Here is a 27,568-nt window from a genome sequence, read left to right as displayed (position 1 = left end):
ATAAAGTGTACCATTGCTCTTCGTAACTTTTCGAAATGGGCTTTTTAGAGGACTATACCTCAGTCAGGATCTCATTGACATTAGGTCATTCAGGGTGAGTGCCAAGCTAAGCATGGCTGCTTCTCCAGCAGACACTGGTTTTCAACTACAATACGAAACCACAGACGTTTTTTTGTTCCATTTAGGAAAGAATTATGACTCTGAGGTGTACAGTGGTCTGACTAACTTTTTTTTATTTTAATAACCAGTCATGCTTTTTTAACTGTCTAGTTACAAAATGGATGCTTTAAATCAAACTGAATTTTGAAATAAAAAAAAAAAATCTAAAGCAAATCTTTATGTAATTTTACACCTCGTTTGAGCCCTTTCACATAATAAACATGATTAGATTGAGTATATTTATAACTTATAAATAGTTAAATAGTAATGAAATATTTATAATTCCCTTATGTAATAAAGTGTCTGGCAGGGTATGATTAGGTAAGGATAGGGTTTGTGTGTAGGAGTTTGAATATCAGTCAATGAGTTGCGCTTTTCAGAGTTAAACTTAAAAAATAAATAATAAAAAAAAAGGATCCATTCGAGCATAATGTGTAGCATCTGTTAATCCTACCTTGGTGTTAAAGAGCTTGCTGATGTTGCAGAGTATGTCATTGTCGAGACGAATGAGAAGCTGGTCCTCTGGAGCGTTCAGGGCCACGTAGCCATAACACATAATCAAAGTGCTCTTCATCTTCTCTACATCCACATCATTCTTATCCTGCTTGACAAGACATCCATAAAATACAACATTAGCAGTAATGAGAGCAGTAATATTTATAACCGCACATGTCTGTGGGCCCTTTATTGATTTGTTTGAAACATTTTGGTTTCCTCTCACCAGACAAGCCAGCAGAACCTACTTTGAGCAAGCTGAAGATCCCAGAGGCTTTCTTGAAGGCATCAGATTTCCCAAACTCGTAAAGCTTGGCCAGAGTGCCATCCAAATGACTGCTGGCACAGAGCCCTACAGCCATCGCTACTCCCTGTGAAACCAATCACTCCCAGTTATTCTCATTATTACATATTAGTAGATTTTAAATGCTTGTATAAGTTTTCAATTTCCAAGTAGTGGTTCGGTGCAATCATCAATATGCACCATTCTGCAATTAGGAACTGCTGGGCTGCATTCTCTGATCAAATCTCTGTAGAAAAGCCATACTGTTGACCAGGACTGAGCCTAGCCATGGCCTCTCCTTTTGCAAATTAGCAGCCAGCTTCAAACACATTCATGTCACAAGACCACATTTCTCTGAGCATTCCTGATAGAGTGAAACAAACACTCAAACCATGTGCCTTTAATTGAATGCTCAAACAGGAAACTGCACTAAAGGTCACGTCAAACAAGTGAGCAGACGAGCCTATGGCTGAGATTACAGCATCTGGAGTGCTTAAGACGATGTATGAGAGGCCAGACAGATGCTGGCAGATAAAAGAGGTAAAAGCAAACAGAGCAGCGTGTGTAATGTGTTTTCTTTGCCGTACCGCTCGCTCGGTGGCGTCGTTATGGCGGGTGCTGATCAGAATCTCCTGGAGCTGTTTTCTCACCAGCTCTTTATTGGAAGACTGCTGCAGAGCCACACCGATGCACTTATACAGGAAGCTCTAGAATGGGTAATACGTATCAGTATGAATGAGCTGAGAGGACGCTGGAAATAATTTGTTCATATTTACAATTTGTACAGGTCTCAATTGAAGCTTGATTTTGTACAACCCATTCCAAATGCATAAACATCAAGGTATAGCAAGAATAAGAAGATTAACATTAGCAGAACTGACCTTCTCCTCTAAAGAGTTATAGGTTGGAAGATATTGGGTTGCCTCAACCGCCAGCTGACAGCACCACTGGCCGTCATCAATGGTGACCAGAGTTTTAGACAGGAACTTTCCCAAGACAGCAAAATAATCATCATAATATACCAGAGACAAGCAGTTCAACAGAAAGCAAACAAAGGCAAACTCATATAATTATTTAAACACACAGAGCTACTTACCTGAACGAGGCTGTCTTCCCATTTCTTTTTGTTAAATGCATCTGGTGTGGATTCTAATCATAAAAGTACGATTAGTTTTGTGAAAGAGAACACCTCGTTAGAGATGGTGTGGCAAAATAAATGTGGCTTACACCAAGCATTAAAAAAAGAATGTTATTTAAACCATATACTTTTATGAGAATGTTAGAAAATGTAACATTTTCCTCATTAAAATGACACAGGCTCGCTTGTTGACATGTCTGGCAGTCATATAAATTCACATAGGAATTTGTTTGTTTTCGGAGAAATGCGTGCTTTTAGCTAAGGCCTCACCTCAACAGACATTATGAGAATACTGTTTAAATTTATAAGTCCTCTGTGGGGAAAAAAATTATGCTAAATAATAGTTTAACTGTGAATAGGACAAAAATTGTAGTGTGCCTCATAAATAATATGTATTATAGCTTATGCAGTCCAACTTAGGCTGTTCCAAACTGGAGCAGATTTGTTGAATTTGCATTGTTTCATACGACACTTTCAGCCACAGCCTGAAGGTTAAACTTGAACACTCACCTTCCAGATAGCTAAGGAGTCTTGGGACCTCACTCTCCCATAGTGCTTCAACTTTAGGGTTAATGTTTGGACTGATGGCATTTAGAAGACTCAGTGAGGGAGCACCATGACCTCGATACGAGAATGGCATGGAGGCATTCACCTAGGACAGCAATCACACAATCATTTTCACATTCATGTTTTGCTCTATTTTAAAAATACACGTGATTAATAGTGGAATGACGGACAGATGTCTAATAAAAACACTGTACATACATCTGCCAAAGTATTTCTTCATTATTAAAACGTTAGATGCAAACTAATTAATCCACAAAATGGTGCATGTTGTCAAGATGGGTAAAGGCTTGCCAACATTATCTTTGTGGTTACTCAGAAAAAAAAATACTGTGAAAGAAATGATGAATTAAAGGAAATGTATTCTAAGGGGATTTTATAAAGGGATTGGGATACCTCAGTGAAAGCATGATTCTGTGGTTAGTGAACCTCTTCTGCATTAAATTGCACACTTTGGATTACTGTCCAACCACAACTCAGTTGTAGCTTCTTGGCAAATGCAGCCAGGTTTTCATGGCTACTTCAGGGCACTCCATAGTCCATAATGTCATGTGTCCTAGCAAAGTTCTGTGCCTTTATTTTAAAGAAACAGGTTCTAAACAGGTTCACTTTTTTCTTATTAAATTTGTGGATTCTATAATGTTCTTCAAGCAGATTATTTGCTAAAGAAATCTTATATATCCCTGTCGGTCAAATACAAGGTCATGGATGACCACCATTAAATGTTTCTAGATTTTACAGTTTCTAGACCACAGCAAAAAGGTGAGATTTTTAATTATTGCTGGGTAATGTATAATCATTGAGCACTTGATTAGGAATGCCATAATAATTTAAAGTACAGCCTTCCTTTGCTTTTAATTCTAAATGGCAAAGATTACACAAGGTTTTGGAAACATTCCTTCAAGGTTTTGGGAGTTGCTGATGTTATTAGATTGCACAATTCATTCAGACCTTTCAGCTACACTTTCATTCTGTGAATTTCCCGTTCCATCACGTCCCAAAGTCAGTCTATTGGATTCAGATCTGGTGAATGGGAAGGTCACTGAAGAACACTGAAGTGATTTTCATGTTTTATAAAAGAAGTTTGAAATAATTTTTGTATTGTCATACATTATCATACCAGAAGGAGCTACTAGAGTAAAGTTGAGTAGAGTAAAATTTACAAGAGTAAATTGTAGCCATAAAGGGATGCACATGATGAAATGGACTGTGGCACTTAAGTAATGATTAGTTAAGACAGATTGAGTGAACGGCTTCAAACTGATTCTGACTTTATCGTCTATTTTAGTAAACTAAAATCCCAGGCGATAAGCAGTTATATAAACACTATTAAATTAATTAAATTAATAGCATAGACATTGTTTAAAATCATGAAGGGCACCAATGATTCTGGAGAAACAGAATTCTGAAAATGTTGTACAGTCACTTACCAAAAGCCTTATCATTAGTATATATGGAGAAGGAAGACTGGAACCTATAGAGACAAAATAAGTAAAATAAATAAATAAATAATACTAATAATAATAATATATATATATATATATATATATATATATATATATATATATATATATATATATATAGAGAGAGAGAGAGAGAGAGAGAGAGAGAGAGAGAGAGAGAGAGAGAGAGAGAGAGAGAGATAGATAGATAGATAGATAGATAGATAGATAGATAGATAGATAGATAGATAGATAGATGACAGAATCAGCAGCAGTACAGACAAGGATAAGACAGTACTCATCACTCGATGAAAAAGAACTGCATTTAACAATTAAATAATCAATAAGAGCACAGTTTAATCTCTGCTGCTGTGAAAAACAATTATCCTTCATCACAGAACTCCAGACCTATAGTCACATGATAAATATGACTTCTGGTTTGACTAATTAGAACCAGACAGCACTGGCCAGCCAAACAAATGTTAATAGAAACAAAATGTCTGTAAGCGAAATGTTGCTTCCAAAAAGAAGTGGAAAAAAGCAGGCAAAAAAAGGCACCTGGCCAGAGCTGTGAGCGTCAGAGTGTGTGTTTATGTGATGGCCTGGTTTAACCGGCACAGGATAGCTTAGCCAGTGGAAAAGCCCTCTGCACTTAAAAATGTCTGGAGCCGCATTCATCGATGACATCATGATTAGGTTTATGTGCATGTTGATGACGTATGTGTTTGTGTGCATGAAAAGCATGGTGCATAGTTTGATTATGTCCCTCACCTGGCGCATTGAAGTTGATGATGAAATTGGGTTCCTGGGCCGATCGCTTCTTATTAGCCAGCAAGATAAGGCTCTTGCAGAGAGGTGTGGTGGCATTGAAGTACTGACTCGGGGTCAGGTAGCACAGCAGCATCGGCCACAGCACCTACAGCACACAAACTGACTTGCCAACTTGATTTACACAGTGCACGAAATCTGCTCAGAAACGGAACTTAACTGATGACAAATAGTTGGAGTAGATTTAAGTGACATGTTACTAATCCAGAACAAAAGCATAGGATCAGTGTCCTATATAAAGCACCTAGAAACAAAGTCACTAAAAATAGCCCGCTCTGTCTGCACACTAAAACTCTCAAAGTGCCAGCGTGATGACAGAGCTCTGTCATCAGTCCTCTGTTAATGTTGGGAGCTATACAGGAAAAGAGCTGACCTCTTCCAGAACAAACACACACAGACACTGCTATTATGGGTTGGGGCTGCTGATGCTGGCTGAAGGTTTACAGTTTACGGTTAAGCGTTCATGACGCTCCTTCCTTGTGGTGTCATACAGATCACAGTGTCTTTTACCAGGCTAAAACACTGATCTGCAATTCATACAGAAGTGCTTAGTGAACTTGTTATCATGCTAATCTCGCTTCAGAGAAAATCGCTTTTTGTGTTTACATTCCAAAGTGATACCAACAACTAAACCTATGTGCATTTTCAGTATTACAGTCATTCCAATCCTCCTGGCCATATGTCAGTGTGTGATTTTTGTGCCACTCTCACATCAGTCAGGCGGCCCACAGTTGTGGTGAAGAGATGGAGTGTGTTATCACACATGCTTCTCAGTGCCTCGTTTGTCACCTCCTCTGGATCTACAGGACGCTGTCCACGCTGCAAATGCAATCCGTCATCATTAGCATTTCCACAGAATAACAATATTAATATCAAGCAGTTTGCTGCAGTCTGCTGTCTATTTATAAAAAATAGGATGGTCTTATCTGCACCATAATCAGGGGTTATTGTGATGTAAAAAATACTTTCTAATAGAGATCATTTACACAATGCATCCCTTTCTTTGCAGAAAAGCCTGGTGCACATCAAGGTACAAAATGAAAAAATAGCGAACTTAAAAGAGCTACGTACATGATAAGTATCTGACAGAGCACAGTGCTGAACGATAAACCGCACAAGCACGTCTCCTCCCTCCAGCTCCAGGTAGCCATGGTGAGCCATGGCGCTGATGACCTGCACAACTCTCTTTTTTACCTGCACACATAAACAGACATGTCCACCACTGAAACATCCAGATGCTTTATCCAATTGAATCATTTTGCCATATTTTCCCCTCAAGATGATTTGTAGACACATGAAGTGCACATTACCCACCAATTATGGAAAAGCTCACCTTGTTGCTGTGGTCTACTAGAGGCTGCCTCATACTTGCAATAATAAAAAGCTTTTTATTTTCCATTATGGAAGCTATAAAAAATAGAACAATGTAATATATTTTCTTAGTAAATCCAATAAAAAAATGATTAACACACATAGTTCACATTTTATAGATTACTGAAATACTAATAAAATATTAAACTTTTTTTTTTTTTTTAAATAAAATAAAAACTGAAGCATCTCCAGCACATGATCCATCAGATAACGCTGACTTGTTGAATCAGGAGCCTCTTAAATCTATCACATAAGTGTTATATTTGATGACGACAGAGTCTCACTTGTTGAGTTGATGAGGTGTCTGAGTAAAGCCAGGGAGCCCATTCTGTTTCTCTCATTATTGTTTTCCAGTCTCTGCAGGACAAACACCATCAGTCGGTCTGGGAATGTGTTGGCTGTGTCAGAGACAGACAAAGAATTAAATATTACAATAGGACTTGGACTTACAGTACAGTATTCTAACGGTAACAATTCCTAACTTAAAATCCAAAAGGCATCCACACCCATCTTTCAGCGGTTACTTTCAATATTCACATTACCCAAGAGAGAAAAAATTATATTAATAAAAAATAAATTAATAAATTATCGGCCAAGAAATGTGCTGCTGGTGCATTTAAAATGTATTTGGCTTACTTAGTATACTTCAGATTCGAATAAACCAGTAGGAATTACACAGTCACAGAAAAATCTCTATAAAAGCACTAACAAAGCCTTGTCAATACAGCGAACATCTACTTGTGAAATGTAATTTTAGCGACGGAAGGAGCCGAGGCGTCTGAAGATTAACTTGAATTTAATCCTCTTTTTCCCCCCAACCACTGCATTACAGCAGCAGTCACCTGACTGCAGACACACTGTACACTCATTATTCTATAACATTCATGTTAGACACCAAAAGACTGAACAATGTTGTGTCCAAATGATGTCCATAAGGGGAATAAACTGCTCATTATATGCAGTAGAAATCAATGCTTCACTTAAATCCACTAATTTTGGATCTAAATAAAACCAATTAATTAAATCGGGTATCTTCCAGTAACCAGTGTTCAGAAAAAAAAAAATCCCTACCAAGGACGGTGAAACATCGCAGAACTTCGTTGTGGTTTTTCACAGTTGGAAGATTATTATAGTCCAGAGGTGAACAGACCTGAAAGAGCACATCAGAACACAGGGTTGGACAAATATTTGCTGCCTTGAACAAAATAAATATTTATTTGTGTCTTAAATGAGGTGGAACGACGTGAATAGTTCAGTAGACATGAACCTGAAACTGTGTGGCCAAAATATAAAGCATCAATAAGCATTGATAAACTGAGCCATTAGGTAGCCGCATTAATTAATCAACTATTACAAACATGTCTCTAGTCTTTTTTTTTTAATCATTAAGTTTTGGCAGGTTTGTACATGTGAGCTGGGTGGGGTTATTTAAACAAACCAAGCATGTTCAAAACCTGTTCTGTTGCAACAGCATATAGGAAAGGACTGCTTACAAAACAGCCCATGTGTGTCTTGCACAAGCAAACGAGAGAAAGAGAGGGAGCGAGGGAGCGAGGGAGCGAGCGAGCTAGAGAGAGAGAGAGAGAGAGAGAGAGAGAGAGAGAGAGAGAGAGAGAGAGAGAGAGCAAGAGAGTGGGAGAGAGAGAAATAGAGGAGCGATAAGAAAAAACAAAAAGAAAAAGGAAATAAAACCTCCACAACCTGTTGGTGCAGAGCAACTAGAAGGTTGTCCATCTGAGACTCCAGCACCCTGCTACCCATAGTCACAGAGGCTTCCAGGACCTGACAAAGACTCTATAACACACACACACACACACACACACACACACACACACACACACACACACACACACACACACACACACACACAGCAAAAAATACATATACAAAATTACATATACCTTACTGAAAAAGGTTACACTTATTTAATATTCTGTAATAGTTTACTCATTTATTTTCATTAACAACTCAATGAAGAGCTGAATCAATGTAGCGTACTGGATAAGGATGCACCAAATTTTTGGCCGAAAGAAAAAAAAAATCATCATCAATGTCATCAATATAAAGTAGTATTTTAAAGCAGTAGTCACCGCTACATCACAACTGGACATGTTTTCTTGCTGAACTACCCATCAGCAGAAGCGATCATTTTTAATTATTCAGTTATAATTTAGTTTATAATCATTCGGTGCAGCATCGCTTGTTCTCAATGAGAAAAGGAACCGTTTCTCTTGTCAGAAAGCTGAGCCACTGTTTTTGTTGAAGAAAAACCTGCCACTGTTATTAAAATAGAAAGCAGTCCAATTTGCTATGTGCAGTTATATTAAGATTTGTGTAGCGTTTAAAACTTTGTTCCCGGACTTGTGGCTACATTTGTTGTATACAGGTTGAGGTTGGTTCTAGTTTGTGTTACTGCTGTTTTGCACAATAATTGTAACATTTTATTATGTTGAAAAAAAAAAACTCAATGAAGAATAAGATATTTGAGTTTGTTCTAAAATATTTTGTTTACTTCTAAGTTCAGTTTTCCAATTTGTTCAATAAAAATTCAAAGTGTGATTATTTTATTGGTTCGTAATTTTTCAGTTCAGATTAATAAAATTTCACGAATTTTCAAGATTAAAAAGTCTAATATTAATACAATTAATTATTTTAAATAGTATTTAGAAATAATTAAAAATAAGCAATTTTCGGTTTTGGTTTTCGGCCAAGTGCATCCTGAATTTTGGGTTTGGCCCAGAATTTTCATTCCAGTTCATCCCTACTGCATCTCCAGTGAGTCAAGTCACAGTAAGTAAGTGAAGTCATGAAAAACTGCACCTTGCTGATGATGTAGTGCTCAGGGTTTTTCTTGTACAAGTTAAGTATTGCAGGAAGAAGTTTAGGAAGCTGCTCCTCCAACTTGTCATGAGCAATCAAGTGACTCATCAACCCCAGAGCCTCAGCTACAGTTAGACGCAACTGCAAAATAAGTGCATGCACACACACACACACACACACACACACACACACACACACACACACACACACACACACACACACACACTCTTACTATACTTCACACTTGACACTTGATTTACCAACAACACAGTGAGCAGTATCTTTCTCAGAAGCCATTAATTCTTTTCAATCAAAATTTCAGCTATTTTATTTAATAAAAAATATATATTATTACACTGTGTTCCAAATTATTATGTAAGTAACATTTTAGTAGCATTTTAATAAAATAAACATCCGGGTTTCAGTTTTTCAAAGAAAGCATTTGTTTGTTTGTTTTTTCTCATATATGATGAGATAACTGGGCTCAGTCTCAGTTTCATTTATTAGTTTGCCAGGTGATTTTAGCTAAAGAAGGAAACCTACTTGACGTTGTTCCACATTATTAAGCAAGTCACAGTTCTAATGCAATATGGAGAGAAAGAAAGACCTTTCTGAAGATGAAAAGCGTGAAATAGTGCAATGTCTTGCAAAAGACACGAAAACAATGGATATATCACAGAAAGTAAACAGAGATCCACAAAACAGAACAATTCGATCAGATAAAGTATTAGTAAGAAAGATTTCTGTCAGAAAAATTTATAGTATTTAAAAAGAAAAATATATATTTTTTAAAAAGCCTGTCAAGCAGCAAAATGTTTTTTGAAGATGCTAGTGTCTCTGGAATCCCAAGGAATTCCCATTGTCTCAGTCCCAAACAACAGCCACCCCTAACCAAAGCATTTACAGTGGGCTCAGTTAGATATGAAGTCAAATTTTTCTATCTGTTTTGTTCACTGATGAATATCGTTCTATACTGGATGGTGCCGGTGGAGAAATTCTGGATGGCTGGTGGATGGCCACCCTGTTCTAACAAGACTGATGTCAGCATGGAATGATGATTTGGCTGGAATATTGAGAAGTGAGATGGAAGGTCCCTTTAAGATTCCCTGACGGTGTCAAAATGAGCTCTGTGAGATATGTGAAGTTCCTAACTGATCATTTTCTGTCATGTATAAAAACAAAAATTGTGACTTGGGAAATAAAATGATTTTCATGGATGGATGACGTACAATCACACGCTGTTGTTACGGGCATAGAAATAGAAAAAGAAAAAAAACATGGTGTGGCCACTATCATCCCCTGACCTCAATTTTATTGAGAACCTGTAAAGTATCCACAAAAGGATGATCTATGACAGTGGAAGGAAGTACAGCTCCAAACAAGAGCTGTGGGTGTCAATACTGGCAACCTTTTATGAAATACAGGAATCTTACAAGTTAAATGGATGAGAGTTGTTAAAGTCAAAGAAGGGCTCATATATTAACATGTAACTTGTAATATAATACATATAATATACAGTATATATATTATATTATATAATAAATGTAGTATGAATAAATATTTTTGTTGTAAATTTAAATGTTATTTCTATGAAATTCTATGAAAGTTCTGTCCATGCACCATATATGACAGATTTGAGTTTTGAGTTATGACTTGTTGAATGTTTTTAAAGTGCATTCTGCATAATTATTTGAAACATATTTTGTATTTTGTTTTTCGAAAATGAATAAAGCTGTTGACATCGTCAGTTCTTTTACATGTAATAATATCCACATTGTAATATAAAATGAATGAATAAAATTTAATCTTTAAACATACTGACCATTTTGTAAAACCAAACAAAAATGGCATATGCATAATAAATTGGAACATGGTGTATATTGTTATTATAATTATGTCCCAGCAAGTTCAGATCATACATACATATCGTAAATATAAAGACACAATGAATTCTAATGAATCCTCTGAAATAAAAAAAATAATTAATAAACAGTATAAAGCATTGCATTATACATGGTGAATTATATACTTCATCAATGAAAAGATAAATAAATAGATTTCCAATGCTGCAATAGAAAGACTAAAGCCTACAATGTAGAAAAGAACATGTTTTTCAAACATTGGCTTATATTTCAGACTCGTTCACTGGGGATTTATTGCACAGCCTTGGGCACTACTTAAAAAAGTCCACTGACTAAAAGGTCTCAAATGGCTATAGATGAATCCATGCATAGTAAAGACATGCATCACTGACTGATTAACTACAAATGCTCTTTAGTGAGTTTCTTACAACTGTATATTTCTACACGATTTCCAAATACCCCAAAACACTTTATCTTATTTAAGAAACCTCCTGTTAGTTGTCCTCAATGCCGTCTTCTAGTTAGATTGCAAAGTTTGCACAGTGGATTTCTAAATTCCTGGTAGTGTTCCAAATTTACAAATGGGGTCAGCTCTGATTTTAAAAATAAAAAAGTTAATCTTAAAAATAAGATTTCAATAACCGCTTCCCTCTTAAGTCACAAAGATCTTCTCAGACAGTCTCCTTTTGACTGTATAATTGAGTTAGTTCTAATTGGTTTCATGCTTTGTCTAATTTACTGCACCTTGATGTCTCTGCTTTGTAGCCAGCTGTTGAAGAGGATGTCATATGCGGCATAGATTTCACTGGAGAAAGTGTCCTTGCGAACTGTTGGGTCCGGCGCTTTGTCCAAGTTGGCCAGGTACTCCAGAATGCTCTCGCTGAAGCGTGAAAGAGCTAAAGGCAATAAGAACACTCAATGAGAATGGCAGCACAGTGGATCTTTCAACTGCTAAAATAAGGACGAAAAAAACAGATTGATAAAAAAAAAAAAAACAACAACTGCCTTGAGACATCTGCGTACATTTAAAAGTCTGTCTGTATTTTTGAAGATGCTGTAAAACAGTGGTCCCCAAACCCTGGTCCGTGGGTCAATTGGTACCGGGCCGCACAGAAAGAATACATAACTTACATTATTTCCGTTTTATTTATTAATCTGATTCTGAACGATGTTTTATTTTGGAAAATTACCGGATTCTCTACGCCACATCTGTCTACGACTCACTTTTGATGTATGTCATGATGCCTCGGTCACATGTCTTACCTCCATATTTCCCAATATTTCCCATGTGGTCCTTGCGGGCAACATGGTGCCCGCGGCACAATATCAGCAGGGGTGTCCAATCTTTTCCACAAAGGGCCAGTGTTGGTGCAGGATTTCCATTCCAACCAGGCAAATCCACACCAAATTCTACCTGTTCAAATGACTATCAGGTATGACCATTGATTGGTTGGAATGAAAACCTGCACCCATACTGGCCCTTTGAGGAAAAGATCAGACACCCCTGCTCTAGAGGTAGATATTGTGCCGCAGGCACCATGTTGCCCGCAAGGACCACATGAGTCGCCCGCAGGCCTTCTCTAAAAATAGCTCACCATAGCGCCACTTACCAATGAGCTGCATCTAATTTCTTTTGTTATTATTCTTTTTTAAATCACACTTGCATTGGCATGAATTTGAAAATGACAATATTTAAATATAGATGACTAGATATAGAAGATCATTAATTATATTATTAATAATAACATATAATTAAAGGTAAATTCAGAAGTGTGTATCAAGCTGGTAGTCCTTCACATTAATCGGTACCCAAAAAGTAGCTCTCAGTTTCAAAAAGGTTGGTGACCTCTGCTCTAGACATTTCATATGCATGATGCTTAACATCTAATTAGCATCCCATATAAAAAATTTGGGAATATTTCTTCCTAACACCTAGATTTCCGAGGACAATTTTTGGAGTCACTACGATGCTGAGAAGATTAAGCAGGTACAGAAGATGAATAAATTAATTTAGCTATCTATAGTTTTTGCTCTCTTGTTTACATCTAATCTACTGTTCATTATAATGCTAGAAATGGCTTCATTTCCCTGAACCTAATCTGCAATCAGTTAACTGCAATCTTACCTGATGAGAAGACCCATTTCATGTTGTCTTGCTTGGCCAGTCCTAACATTGGCAACATGGTACCCAAGATAGCACTGAGGAACGGCACCATGCCATAAACTGCAAGCAGACAGAGTTTAAACTGAATATTCAGTGAGTAGGAAAGTGACAGTAAAATCAAATAAACCCTGGAAAATACTAGCTAAGGTATTCTAAAGCTGGAGTCAAGAAAGGCATTGAATCAGCTGAAAAAGACAGTAAACATTTTATTTAACATTCAAGGCCCCATGGATATAACATGCCAATCTGTCAAATAATACAAATCCATCACAGCACATGTGTTTAAATGCTTCGTATGGAGTTACAATGCAAACATGCATAGAGTTAAAACAGGTGAAAACAACCGTGTTACTGTTAATGGATTCAGGCCAAAATATCTACCATTGGAGTCGGAGAGACTGGCTAATGTTTGGACGACAAAGTAATGAGGCAGGACCCCTGGCTGGAATTTGCAGAGGATGTCCTCCATGATTTCATTGATATACTTGTTCCCTACCGCAACCAAAATGTTACTAGCCGTTTGCTGCCAGTCATGGACAACTTCCTGCAGAAAAAGTAAAAAATCATTTTGAACTTATTAAATATTGTAGTCACTTGTTCTTATTCTTCTTTTGGTAAATTGATGAACTATTACCTTAAATCTGGTCATTTCATCTGAGGCTAGTGAAATGGTGGTCTTTATTTTAGGGTAACTGATGTCCTCAATCTTGCTTTTTACCACCAGCTCTATAGTCTGCAGAACCACCACTCTGTGCCCTGCCACCAGCTGAACAAGAAACACACAGTTAAGGTTAAGCAGACTCTTGTAGAGAATCTAAAGAAGCAAAAGCAATAAATAAGCGCATTAACAATACATATGCAAACAAGGAAAAGTTTAATAAATCGTATACTTCATGTGGTCCTAATTACCCACAAACATTTTTACCACAATCTCACAACTTTTCTGTCTGGATATTGTAAATGACATCTATATAACGGAAAAGAATACTTTATTTCTACGCATTCAGAAAAATGTGTTTATTAAATCCTTGTCTAAATGGGTTGAATATGTAAGGCAACTGTGTTTGCAAATTTCCCCAAATTTTTTCTACAGCCCCTACTATATACTGAGAACCTACAATACACAACTTTTATTTTGGAGTTGAATTATAAAGAATATATCTGACCTCCCACAGGTAATTATTGTTATTTGATTACATTTTATTTGTTGTTTTGTTAGTAGTTTGTTTGTATTATGTACATATTTTAAATTTAAAAGAGGAAAATTGTATTGTACTGCTGTTTACCCGTAGTTCCCTGACTATGAAGCCCAAATATAAGCCGCACCCTTTTTTTTTTTTTTTTGTCCTTCACTAAAACTAATGAACTTTACACAGGATTTAAAGAAAGACAGTGTCTGTTACACGGCTTGTAACTAAACAGAAGCCTACCAAGAAAGTCATTGTTCACTGTCTTCCTCCTTCCTTTCACAACTAATTCTCTCGAGAGTTTTTCTTTTGGCATCGTCGTGCGTTTAAAAATCACCATCGGTGAAGTTTTTCTCCCGATGCCGTGCCGCTCAGAACACAGGTGAAGTTTTTATTCATGCCCGGTTGTTTTCAGCGTGATGAATGATTCACATTTCCTATAGACAGTGCGAGTGAGCGGCAGGTCAAACGTCTAAGGAACCACATCCATATTTATGATGTGGTGTGGCTCGATTCAGTGGGAGCGCAATTGATTTAATATAAAGGGTTTCATTGGTTCACTTTAACCCGTTCGGCAATTTCATTGGTCTAATGTTATGGGGTTCAGTTTTTTGTCTTGAAGCTTGTGAAACCGGGAAAAACCCAGGAAAAATCCATAAATTAGCCGCTTCATTGTTTAAGCCACGGGGTTCAAAGCGTAGGAAAAAAGTAGCGGCTTATAGTCCAGAAAATACGGTATGTTACTGCACTAAAAATAAAGAATTTTAAACTCTCACCTTTTAAGCAATAATTTTCATCTAACTCTATATGATTCATTAATTCATTGAGACTTTCTGGTAAATCTTCTTTAAAACACAACATGTCACAACATTTTTTTCTCTCCTTGGTATCAAAGCGATCACATGCTGAGTCACATTCGGGAAGGAAATGATACATTTATTAAAATGGTTTACTGCAGAACTGTCAGCTTTTGTGTAGATTGCTATTTTAAACATTCTTTTATTCAATGTGCATTTCTTATATGCCACTGCCAAACATTTCTGAATAAGAAAAAAAGTCTCTCAAACATAGTTTAAATGCTTGGCAGGGATAAACGTAAATTTTGGGGTGGCAGGGGCTTATTTAAGATTTCAATACCACAGCATGTTCCCATTTTAAAGAAGTATATAGACGAGCACATATAACATAACAAATAGACATGATAGTGCCGCTGACATAGGTTTGATAAGTAGAACTGTAACGATTCCTCAAGTAATTACCGTACATAAATTCATCGGGGCAAATTAATTTGCTTTGATGCTTCATTTAGTTTATTTAACTAAACACGAATCACTGTGTTTCCCAAACACCAATATTACTGACGCACCGGCCACTAAAATCTGGAGCACTCTGGACAGGTAACACAGAAGATGCTGCAACATGAAAAAACGGTTTGGGATCAAAAGTTTGGGATAATTTCAAACTAAAAAAGGAAAATGTACAGTGTGGGTTTCATTTTTAAAGCAATTCGATTTAGATTTGTTTATGTTTTATTTATATACAGTGCATTCAAAAAGTCCCTCGGCTGTAGACGTGTATATAAATACACTGATTAGTGTGGAAAACTTTTCGGGAAACAAGAAAACCACATCACGATACTGTGAGATTTAATAAATAAATACATGAGTGAGAATAATCATGAATTCCATTAAACGAATTGTTCCCCATAACTTACTGTACGCAGCCACTACGGGGGGACTTTTTAAACGCACTGTATTATATTATATTAAATGCACTATATGGGTTTAGTTTTCACCGATATTCTTGCATGCAATTTTAGCAATAAAAATTTAATTTTTTTTCTAAAACTCGTCTTATTTTCTCCCTCTTATTTAGTATTGCTCTTTAATAATAAAAAAAAGTACTTCTTATCTGATTAATCAAATAATCGATGGAAAAATCTTTAGAATATTAGATTACTAAAATAATCCATAGCAGCAGTCCTATTGATAAGTTTCCTGGAACACACAAAGTCAACATCAGCATCATTGCCTGACCTTGGAGTGTTTAAGCAGGTAGTCCTGGCACATGGACAGCACTTTATCTGGCTGCTGGTTCCCCAGTGTAAGGATAGACTTTCGAACCTGCTCTTGTACACCCACATCCTTATCATTAGCTGCATCCAGTAGAGCGAGGGTCACCTCTGATTACACACAAACACACACCAAAAAAAACAAATCAAAGCTTATTCATCAAAACAGATTTCCCATGAGATTAATTATTATAAAAAAATATGACCCACTTTTTATTCTGCCTCTGTAGAGCATGTAAACCATACCCAGGTTACCCACTGTCTAGTTTTTTGTTTTTTGTTTTTTTTTAATTGGCTAAAATTCGTGTTGAAATAAATCTTTAGCAAGCATTACTAAACCCGGACCGTCACGAGCTGACATGTAGAAATGCATATGACTGTTGTGCTTGAAACATTATTGCTTTTTACTGCCTAAGATCACAATTTTAATGGACAGTTCCTGTTCAAGTTTTATGACAATAAGGCATGTGACCATCAGGCAGCCATTAACATGCTTTCTCATTGTGACTATGAAGAAAAAAAAGCAGGTACTGCTTCTTTCAGAGTTTGGCACACTAACAGGGAAACATTTCCTCCTACTCCCTTCACTAGCAGACAGTGTTAACTAATGTGGGTGTTCAATCACACTAGGTGGATTACAGTGATTACAGCAAGGGCCAACTGCTGCTGAGAGAACACGCTGCTTAAAACAAAGTTAAACATGTGGAGGCTGAAACTAGGGCATTTTGAAGTATAAAAATGCACTGAATCTTTAAAATCTATTTAAATATTACGTAATTAATTATTAATTTGATAACCATTGTTGAGAATTACATCATCGTATGCTGATGCAAAATCACAAGACAATGGTACTACTTTGGCTTATTTACAGAAAGACTTCCAAAAAAAACCAAATGACTCAATACACTAGGAAGTGAAATAATTTCCCCATTAAACCTTACACCTAACTGCTTTGTGAAGTACATGAAATTATCAGCAGAAAGATGAAGAGAAAAGCTTTAATCTGGATTCTAGGAGTCTCAGATACAGATTTTTGTCTAAGCCTTGACTTGACTGCACTTTCACTTGTGAATCCAGCAATCTGACACAGCAGGATTACAATCACTTTAAGGACATGCCTTTTTTTTTGACTCACAATGTAAAGCTAAGATGATACAGCATGGAACTTATTAGTCACTATACAGTGTAATTAGTTACACTGGTTACAGTACAATGTAATCAACTGTGTTGCTATAATTGGATGAGCTGTATACCCATCAGGTGTATAGAGCCCAATGATTGTATTATGTCTATTATAAATGTAGGCAAGTTACCAGTGAACAAAACCACAGATTCAGCCAAAATGCGGAGGACAATCATGACCTGTGTTCTTTGGTGTGCTATATTGTAGTCCTGGCATCATATAGCACAATTAGTGTAATAGTAATCCTGGTAGTACCCTTATAAATATCATCTTTATAATATGCAAAAGTGCAAATATCTATTTATATCATCATCTGTTTTTCGGTGCATATTTTGGTCATCTTTATGCAGGTTGTGTCGATGTTGGTCGAAGCAGCACTTCATAACAAACTCTTCTGAAATTGCTCCTGTGTCAGTTTGGGTTAAAACACTTTCCCGGCTCGTGGTTTTTCTATAGCTGTTTAAACAGCATGACATACAGTATCGTAGAGAGATAAAGGTGCATTGGTGGGTCAAGATCAAAAAGGTGGAGAGGCTCGGAGACCGTTACAGAGGTGGAGAGTTAATAAATGTCATTTGATGGTGTGAACATGAGCTCAGAGTGTACTTACGCTCCACATCGCTCTCCTCGATAACCCCCATGGCCATGCAATGGAGATCATCTAGCTATACATCTGGGAATCCTGCTGGCCTTTCAACAAACACACACACACACACACACACACAAACACACAGAGAGACTTTTCTTATCATACCTCTAAGAACATTCCATTAACATGATCACTAAATCATATAATACTGAAGCCTATAGATTTTGTGTATAAATGCATATAAAGTCACATATAGAAGGAACATTGGGTTTCCACCCCAAAAACACAAGACAAATAAATAATGACAGCCGACAATTTAACTTCTAACAGTGACTACATTTGTCCTCTAGCAGAACGGGGACATATTTACAGGAATGTACAGCACAAGTAACAGACCCACAGCAGTCACAAGCTGCCTTGTCAGTTAGCCAGCTAGCTAACTGCTCACTTCCTACTCAGTCCACATGAACTTGCTGCTTGGAACCTGACCAAATGATAGCTAGCATGCGAGCTAATTCACCTTAGCCTACCGACAACTGGGATTTTCAGTCCAAAAAAGTGGCAATAAAACAGCTGTAATGTGATCAGCTCTCTTCTACCTTTCTTCTTCTATGCCACTGCTTTTGGTCGCTTGGTGAAGCAAAGCCAGGCAGATCCTCAGTCCGGAGTATACAGTACAGCAGAGCTGGCTAAACCCTCATACTGACGAAGATCCTGTGAATCTGAGTCAATAATATAATCCAACAAACCGGCAAAGTGAAAAAAGCCAGCAGTTTTGTTAGTCTAGGTGAGTCGTGGCATTGCGCTGCATGTAAACAGCAGCGATCATGTGCTTCCTGACTACGTCCCTTGCAGCATACTAGCGTACTGAGCAGTATGAGTGGAGCAGTAATGGCCTACTGATACTCTAGAGCTCTGTGTAGTGCGCTAGTGTACAAGTAGACATATACCCCGGGCAGGTGGGAGTGTCTACAATGTCTAAGAAGTAGAAGAAAGGTAGGAATTTTAATTTTTAATAAAAAACACGCACATAATATATTTTGTATTTACAAGAAATATATGTAAAGCGAAGATCATGCACCAAAAAACAATGAAAATATTCACGAGTTTGATTTATTTCTGTAATATGAAAAAATGCCCGCTACTGTGATGAAAACAATGCACTAGAAACCTACAGAGATTTTTGTAATGGTTGTGTTTGTAATGCAAAAGGTAATGGTCCCTGTGGGTTTCTATTGTGATATGTTGCCTTACTGGCATGTAATATCTAGTGCAGAGATGCCCAAACTAGAGCCTACAATACCAAATAAATTAAATATTAAATGTAAATAGTTAAATTCATCTAAGTTACATTTTTAAGCAGCAAACACTTTGGCAGTACCTACCTCTATGAGCAGACTTACAGACTGACAAACTTGATCAAGTGTGAACTGAGAAGTGATCTAACAGACTCTCACCTACATAATGTCATGACTTTTTCAGCAAATCAGTTGCAGGCCAAATTGGGGAAAAATGTACGAAGAAATAAAGACCAGCTTTACAAGTATTGCTTATAGATTTAAAAAAAACTCTACTAGGCATTGAACTCTATTGTTCTCTAAATGGGATTGTTTCACTGTTTTCATTGTACTATATGTTCCACTAAACTGTACCACTCCTGTAAACCAGTACTGTAAACAGATTACAGTAATATTATTTATTTATAATTATAATGAAACCAGAAATTAGGGGAACCATAGCAATTGTACTTTTTTACATAACACAATTTGGAATAATACAACATTTACTTCTGGAACACAGCTCTCAATAAAGTTGGATTTTTGGCCCTTCATTGAAAAAGTGTGGAAAACTCTGATCGAGTGTATACCATTAATTGAACACTTCTGGCAACTTGTAGATCACAAGTCAGTACCTACTGGAGACCCATAGGGACTATTAGGACAATTATTAAAATATACAGATTCCAGAAAGTTTCTAAAATATTTTCTTTGGTTTGATGACGATGTTTTAATTCATCAGATTAATGTACATTGTACACTGTGCTGAAGCAGTTTTAAAAATGTAATAGTTATTGAATTTTAAAACAAAAAAATATTAAAAGTATTAAAAAAAAGACAAAAAGTGGATAATGATGATGATGATTGGATCTGAGAATTAAATTCAAGAAGAGCAAAAAAAGGAACCAGTAGACAGTTTAGATGCTGAATCATTGCATGACACTGTAAAACAGACTTTGGCATAATGCAAGAGAGTTAAACACATTCATTTCTCAGTGTAATTTTTCAGATGAAGTATATGTAGTGTCTGATTGTCTGACTATCAAAACAGTGGTGTTCAAGAAAAGCTTTGTACTGAGTAACTACAAACTATGTGTACAAGCTGCAATGCACATAGACTTTATCTAGTCTTTGTATATGTTCAAAATACAGCTTTGGTGCAAATGCTTTTTTACAGTTTTGTTGTACATGAGCTGTTTACTGACAAACTACTGTCTGCACCCTACAATGACGGGCTTTAAAGACAGCGTTATCTGACCTTTTATGCTTTTGTGATAGTGATGAGTGGTAATTTAAATGCTCTTTGATTTGCTGAAGCAAAATCAGTGATAGGACTTATTGATGACAGTTTGTTGTGCAAGTCTTATGCTGGGGAGTCCTTTTCACTGCTGTATTTATCTGTGTGATTACCCTCAGATTAGGGAGTTAGAATTTGCCTCTGCAAATGAATAAATTGCTTTTGTTGTTAAGTCCTTCAATGCAAAACACAAAAGGGATACAGAAAACAAGTTCTGGAAGAGTACCATGAGGTGGGTTCCTCATTTTGGGTTAAAAAGCAAAGATTCTAAAGAATACAAAACCGCTTCTTTACAGGTACATTGTTATTGACAAACTGTTCTAATTGTTAAAAACAAAACAGGCGATAATCTACAGAAGCCTTGTTAACCAAAGTAACAAAAAAAAAAAAAGAGCATTTTTCCTAAAACTATTAGGAATATAGCAACATTTAATGACAACATGTATGCTAAACTGCAGAAGGAAAGAGATTGATTGAAAGGAAGAAACAAACTACGGATAAACAGCAACCATGACTTTTTGACACTATTAAACCACATAGTTTTTGCACAAACTCCTGTGTATTTCTTTGACATTATTATTACCAATGACCTCAGCTGCATATGAAGAAAAGCATTTTATGTTATAAACTATGTAAGAAATAGCAGTTGTTGCCATCACTCCCAAGCAAAGCACAAAGCCAAATTTACTCCCTTTGCTCCCGGCTACAGATGTCTGTGTTCTGATTCAAACTGCTGATCTAATGATGTACTGACAATAAGGTGAATGCCACTTGGTAGCATTAATGGTAATCCTATTCTGTAGTACTTTATCAGCTTTTGTAATTGATTACAATTTGGCCTATACACAGAACCTTTTAAAAAATGATATAAAAATAACATACCCAAAATAAAAGTTAAAACCCAAAATGTATAATGTTTTATTGAATAACATTGAATGCCAACTTGGCATGTAAAGAGTATAAGGATTGATCTGTAAATAAGTCAGAGATTTATACGAATCCTACAGACTAGGGGATTCTCCAACTTTTAAGCCAGAGACCCCATTTACTGTAAAATAAATTTCATTGTTCCCTTCTGAACATAATCCAACTACTTAAATAATAGGGCTTTTGTTAAAATGTGTCCACTGATATATTGAGTATTTATTTAGCCAGAGAGCTTTTATTTATACCTGAGCTTTCCATCATCCCTTCTGACATTATTTATTGGCTTATTTCTTATTTAGTTATTGAAGTTTGGATCAAACCTATTTTATACTTTGATTGAATAAAATACAGATGGTACTTCCTGTTTATTGTAAATGAGAATTGGGAAATGCTACTTTAAAATCCAGCTGGTGCATTTTATTGAAGTTCTTATATTAATCTTTTTCACGACCTCACAAAGACATTCATTACCCTGTAGTCAACAAAAAATTCAGCACCTAAGCTCCAAGTAGTAACCCCCCAAAAAGGAGCAGGGAAAAAAAAACCAGACAATCAAGGAACAATTAAAGTTAATTACACTAGAGGGAGCTAAACAGCTCAGGTGTCCTGTGCATGCATCAGGAAGTGTGTTTGAATATACAACAGTATGGAGTGTATGTATTTATATCCCATAATGCACAATGCCCCAGCATAAATATATACATCTTCTCCATACTTAACAACATGTAAATTAAGAGCACATATGCAAAGAACTAAACCCAGATAGTTTTTTTTTTTTTAGCATTTTATTTTAATAAATTGAGGTGCAGTTTTTCTTGTTATTTTTTAATTCAAAAAGCATAATCATGGTACTTGAAAGTGGTCTTAACTTAAACAGATTCTCATATATGTAATTACATTTAATTGATGTTGTTTGTTCAACAATTGTAAGATCTTGGCCAGAACCTTTGTATAGTCTACATTAGGGGCCCGTGAAGCACAGCCTGGGGATGTGTGAAGTTTTTTGTTTGTGCTAGAAATCACAACCCACTTTTATCAAATTGTTATATTTAGTATTGAGTTCCTTTATTTTTCACTCTGTCAAATTATTTAATCCAAACCAAAACAACTCAAAAACAAGTAGGTCCATAAATAATTTCAACTTACATTTAGTCTGCTACTGGAAAGATTTCTAATAAAAAGATGTATGACTAAAATAAATAACCAAATAGTAGTGTACACATTTAAATAATATTCAAGAAATAAATCTTGACAGAGAGGGCCAGTAAAATATGTTTTACAGTTGCACTTCCTGGCTGCAAGAAATGTAAGAATCCCTGGTCTATATGACTAAATTTTATGGACATAATACAAAATTAGAGACATTTTAAAAGGTCTAAAAGTGTATTAAATAAATAAACAAGTGAGGTTTAAAAGCAAGATTTGTGCTTCACATATGGGTATTTGGAATGGAAATATTATACGACTGCATGAAATATGGAGGTGTGTTTGTTTTTGCGTAACAGAGTAAAAGCAGAAATACACATACTGAAAGGAGGAAACTTTGCTCTGGCCAGGTTTGTGCTACTCCTTGCTACTTACTTTGGACAATTTGCTCTTATTTTCAAAGCACATTAAAATGTGCATAAATGCTTACTGTATGACTCCTTTATTTAAAGCTGCAATAAGAAACTTGCTTTTTTAATGGAAATACCTATATCAAGCTATACTGTACTTTATCAGATTCTCTATGTGATATTTGAGACTGAAACCTTGTAAGAAATTTCATGATAAGAAAATTTCGTCTGGAACCCTTATAACAGATAAGAGAAATTTGATGTTCTAATACTGTATATCTAATACTGTATATCTACTGATTTTGGAGACATGCTGTTTGGACAATGCTAGAATTTCCCACCATGCTTTTTTACAAGGCAATAGAAACTTCACCTTCTGTATTGCTTGTGTTTTACAATCTGTCCAAGACATAAATTAAGGCTTAACTGCAAGACAAAAGCATTCCAGCTGTTTTAAACAAAGATGGAAGTCAGCAGCCTGTGCAGCACATCTTACATTTTTAATACAGAAACTCAACAATGTCAATACTATGTGCAGGCTTGTGTTTGCAATTGTATAAATGTGAAGGATTGGCAACCATAAAAGGCAGTCGGTTTGCAATGTTTTTGATGTGAATTTTCAACTGGAATCTCATTTTTAAAATGGACCAGTCAAACTGAAACTAAATAATTATGCCCCATAAAATGTAGTCACTCAGACAGTGAGTCAGTGGAAGCTTACAGACACTTGAATCTTTTTAATGGCATGACAAATCGCTAGCTCCAGCACAAACCTCAACCACATATAACAAAACACGTTCCGAGTTGAAGTCATAAAAAGCTACTGCCGAGCTGAAGGGAACAGGGAAAACAAGGGCCATATAAACAAAATAGTCCAGTTTGGTATGTGGATCAATTTTGCTTATCGTAACAAAGGCTAACACACATGGAGGGAGTATCGGAGCCCAGATCAGCATCCAACCTGCAAATACAAGCTTGTGTCTGTTTGCACAGCTGAATGAGCTGAGACATTTTTCACATAGACACCTTGTCCCTGAGGACTAGCACACAAGGTACTGTGAGGTACAGCAGATATCTATGAGAAATTGTTCCATTTGTTTTTGTTATATGTCTTGGGTGAGATCTCGAAAAGTATCATGTCACAAACTAGATTATTTTTTCTGTTTAAAAAATAAACGAGTGGAATTAAGTATTGATTACAAGAGACAAAGGATTATTTTATTTGTATCAGGTGAAAACCAGAGCATTGTGAATGTTATGAATGTACAATCTCTCAATGAGATTTAAACATCAAGGTGTGGTTCATTTGGAATGGTGAGTTAAACCTAAGCCATGAAAAAAAACGTGTACAAGCGTACAATGGCTTCGACCACAAACAAAGGAAACTGAAATAAATTGTAGCAGCAGGCATTTTTGTTACTTCATTATTTTGCTGAGAATTTATGGTTTAAACCTATAACAAGATCTTGGTCCAAGAAACGATAAGCCGTAATGCCAAACTGAAAATATGACTATAGAGCTGCTTGTAATTTCCCACTATGTAATATTTCCAGTGGAATTTGTTTTTGTAGGGGAAAAAATTAGATCAGAAAGTGATTTATACTGAACAACACATGATTTAACCCCCACCAACACCACACTCTCACTCTCTCTCTCTCTCTCTCTCTCTCTTCCTCTTCCTCTCTATCTCTCACTCCTTCTCAATATAGAAAACTATAGTTAACCTAGGGAGTCAGATTTTTGTATTCACAATCATAATTAATGCTGAACATTGTCTCGGACAGTCACAACTTCATTTAACCAATTTTAAAACATTTCATTTAACACAAAAGATTGATTCTTTCCACTTCTTAAAAACTTTTACATTTTTTTTGTATAAAAATAAATAATTTAAAAAAATACATTTTAACAATAAAAACACGTTAAAGAAAATTCAATGCATTATAGTATTTTTTGCCTTAAAATTTTTGTCTTTTTTTTTTTTTGTCCTATTTCATATTTAAGTAGAATTGTGACATTCAGAAAACTTACCAGATGTAATAAAGGTCCATAACTGACTTCTTCGTCTGACATGTGGAAGTACATGTGACTGGTCACTTTGATTGATTATGTGGCAGTAGGAAACATGGTTAGAGCTAAAATAAACATTTGTGGAGTTTTTTTTACCACATTCTCATAAACAAGCCCACTGTGCACTAATTTTTCTTCTTTAGTTTGACAGAAATCACTTCAAACGTAAAGGCATATGCTGGACGAATAACATGATATACAATATGCTACTGTTGTACAATAGAAAGTGTAATCACAGATGAATTATAGCTGCTATGGGGAGCCCTGTGGGCTTTTTGGTGCCTGGTGTGTGACTGCATGTACTTACTGAAGCTATGGTTAGCATGTAATACCCAGTAAATAGGGACTATAACAAAACAATACTACTTGTATATAAATCTTTATTGATCAAGTGCTCTAATTATTCACATCTGTATTTGTATTCGGATGTAAACCTGAAGTAGGCATAGGAATGAGAATTTTGTATCTGACAATTCACCAAACTCATCTACCTCATTCGAGTTCACTTGTGTGAGAAATGTCCATAAGATTCAATCATGATATGCAGTCGTACCTTGCCTTTAATTTTCTGACAATTTATTTTTTCTCTTTCCCAAATTAAAATGAAAAGCTTTTTTCTAATGTTAACCTCCACAACCCAGACTGCGCAGTTAATAGTGCACCATGCAGGGCCGCACATCCTGTCACATTATGTTTGGGCATTGATCTTCATATACTACAATTTTTTAAAAATAAGAATACATTTGTGTCACTCAAAAGGATTGAATGCTAAAATTAATGCACAAATGGCTCAACACAAATGGTAACCTCTATTGAGTATCAAACCCTGGTATCTAGAGCTGTAAGGCAGCAAAATGCTTCAAACTAACATCAATGCTGCATTACAAAAAGCTGTTTATGAAAATTATGCAGCTTATCCTCTCAGCATGTATGGCTCTACATGACTGACATGGTGTGCATCAGTATGCTTTTTTTGAAGTTTATTTAAGGTATTAGTTTTCTAGCATTTCTGCTTTAAAATCATCATTTGGTGTCAGTTTATTTATTTTGATAGATTTTGCATTTTCAACATTGATCTATCAAAATATGATCTTGCTGCACACACAAGAACCACTGTTTTTTATTATAAGATGTTTTATGACCATTGTGACCCTATTCTTATTAACCACACTAAAATGGTTTTGTATTTGAACAGCTGTTCCCTACTACTATTAGACCTCTCCTGAGGACACTTAGCACTTGCAAAATATGAGCCCACCCCTTCTTTCACAGTTTCAAGCCAAATTTCTCAGTTAGTAAATTTCAAATATATGTAATTTTCAAAAATTTAGTCCATGAGTTATCATCCACTGTGCTATGCGATTTCTTTTGTATTCAAGGTTATTTTGTTTCAGGTTATTGGTATCACCCTGTCATATGTATGGGCTTTACATATCACATTCATCGTTTTTTATGTTGTTAGTTACACAGACATACATAAAATATAATCACTAATGCACTGCTATAAATTCCTTAAAAATAGTACCATTTATACTCACTTCTCACTATCCCATGTAGTAACGAATATGGGAATTGTAACCCAATTGAACCTTATAGAATGTGTGGCTTTGCTTTATTGTTTTCTATAAGATATATATTTCTTCTGGAGTCACAATAACATGTGCACAATACAGGAAAACCTGGAGGAGGGATTGACTTTTCTCTGTCATCAAATGCTATTCACTGACATGTCATTCACAGGATAAGGTAAGAGCTGATGTACATGAGAGAAAGTGTGTTAGCATAAATCTCACCACATCTTCCCAAAGGCTACATGCGGTATAATGCGCAATAGTCATAAAATATGTGGGTTTACAACAGAACTCTGAGCAAAACCAGTAACAAAATTGGAAAGACTTGGTTCACATGGTCTCTTATCACATGGATCAAATCATAGGAAAGGAGAACGGTCCGTTAAAAAGCTATCCTCCATCAGGTGTTTGATGAAGTGTTTTATGGCTTTTGTGAGTGCATTGTTGGTTTATAAAACTGCCATAATTTACAGTGCCACAGTTTTTATGAGAGTTAAAAGTCAACAAATGAAAGGACCTTATGGAAACAGAGTACACCATATGATTCAGAATTCTGCTTTGATTACCGTGCACACCATATGATCCATACGACAGCTATTTCATCTTACTCATAATGTTACTCCAGAGCCCCAATTCATTGTTAACAATAGGTTGGAGCAGTATTGAAACCTCAGGGTTTTTGTTTTGATTATATGGACACATGTCTGCTTCTGG

The 27,568-nt window shown here is 36.0% G+C and overlaps 1 protein-coding gene across 4 annotated transcripts in view; it reads right to left on the bottom strand.

Moving 5' to 3' along the window:
- mroh1 (maestro heat-like repeat family member 1) overlaps window positions 1–19,015 on the bottom strand; it is a 31,728-nt gene extending 12,713 nt beyond the window's left edge. For 2 of the 4 annotated variants that reach the window (XM_046847206.1, XM_046847210.1), the window contains exons 1-22: window positions 18,756–19,015; window positions 18,178–18,257; window positions 16,350–16,495; window positions 13,761–13,892; window positions 13,508–13,670; window positions 13,088–13,186; window positions 11,707–11,858; window positions 9,101–9,241; window positions 7,982–8,074; window positions 7,352–7,430; window positions 6,565–6,678; window positions 6,243–6,316; window positions 5,981–6,103; window positions 5,621–5,728; window positions 4,853–4,997; window positions 4,070–4,113; window positions 2,586–2,727; window positions 2,034–2,086; window positions 1,819–1,923; window positions 1,525–1,644; window positions 903–1,025; window positions 614–760 (exon numbers count right to left, since the gene is read on the bottom strand). In XM_046847206.1, the coding sequence (XP_046703162.1) occupies window positions 614–760; window positions 903–1,025; window positions 1,525–1,644; window positions 1,819–1,923; window positions 2,034–2,086; window positions 2,586–2,727; window positions 4,070–4,113; window positions 4,853–4,997; window positions 5,621–5,728; window positions 5,981–6,103; window positions 6,243–6,316; window positions 6,565–6,678; window positions 7,352–7,430; window positions 7,982–8,074; window positions 9,101–9,241; window positions 11,707–11,858; window positions 13,088–13,186; window positions 13,508–13,670; window positions 13,761–13,892; window positions 16,350–16,495; window positions 18,178–18,214 (2,340 nt within the window). In that variant the 5' untranslated portion in view covers window positions 18,215–18,257; window positions 18,756–19,015. The remainder of the gene's footprint in view (window positions 1–613; window positions 761–902; window positions 1,026–1,524; window positions 1,645–1,818; window positions 1,924–2,033; window positions 2,087–2,585; window positions 2,728–4,069; window positions 4,114–4,852; window positions 4,998–5,620; window positions 5,729–5,980; window positions 6,104–6,242; window positions 6,317–6,564; window positions 6,679–7,351; window positions 7,431–7,981; window positions 8,075–9,100; window positions 9,242–11,706; window positions 11,859–13,087; window positions 13,187–13,507; window positions 13,671–13,760; window positions 13,893–16,349; window positions 16,496–18,177; window positions 18,258–18,755) is intronic. The other 2 variants (XM_046847208.1, XM_046847209.1) reach the window with 2 other exon arrangements.
- Between the last annotated feature and the right edge of the window lie 8,553 nt (window positions 19,016–27,568).

This window comes from Silurus meridionalis, chromosome 4 (genome assembly GCF_014805685.1).
Source record: "Silurus meridionalis isolate SWU-2019-XX chromosome 4, ASM1480568v1, whole genome shotgun sequence".
In the NCBI taxonomy this organism is placed as follows: Eukaryota; Metazoa; Chordata; class Actinopteri; order Siluriformes; family Siluridae; genus Silurus; species Silurus meridionalis.
This window is presented reverse-complemented; position numbering and strand designations above follow the sequence as displayed.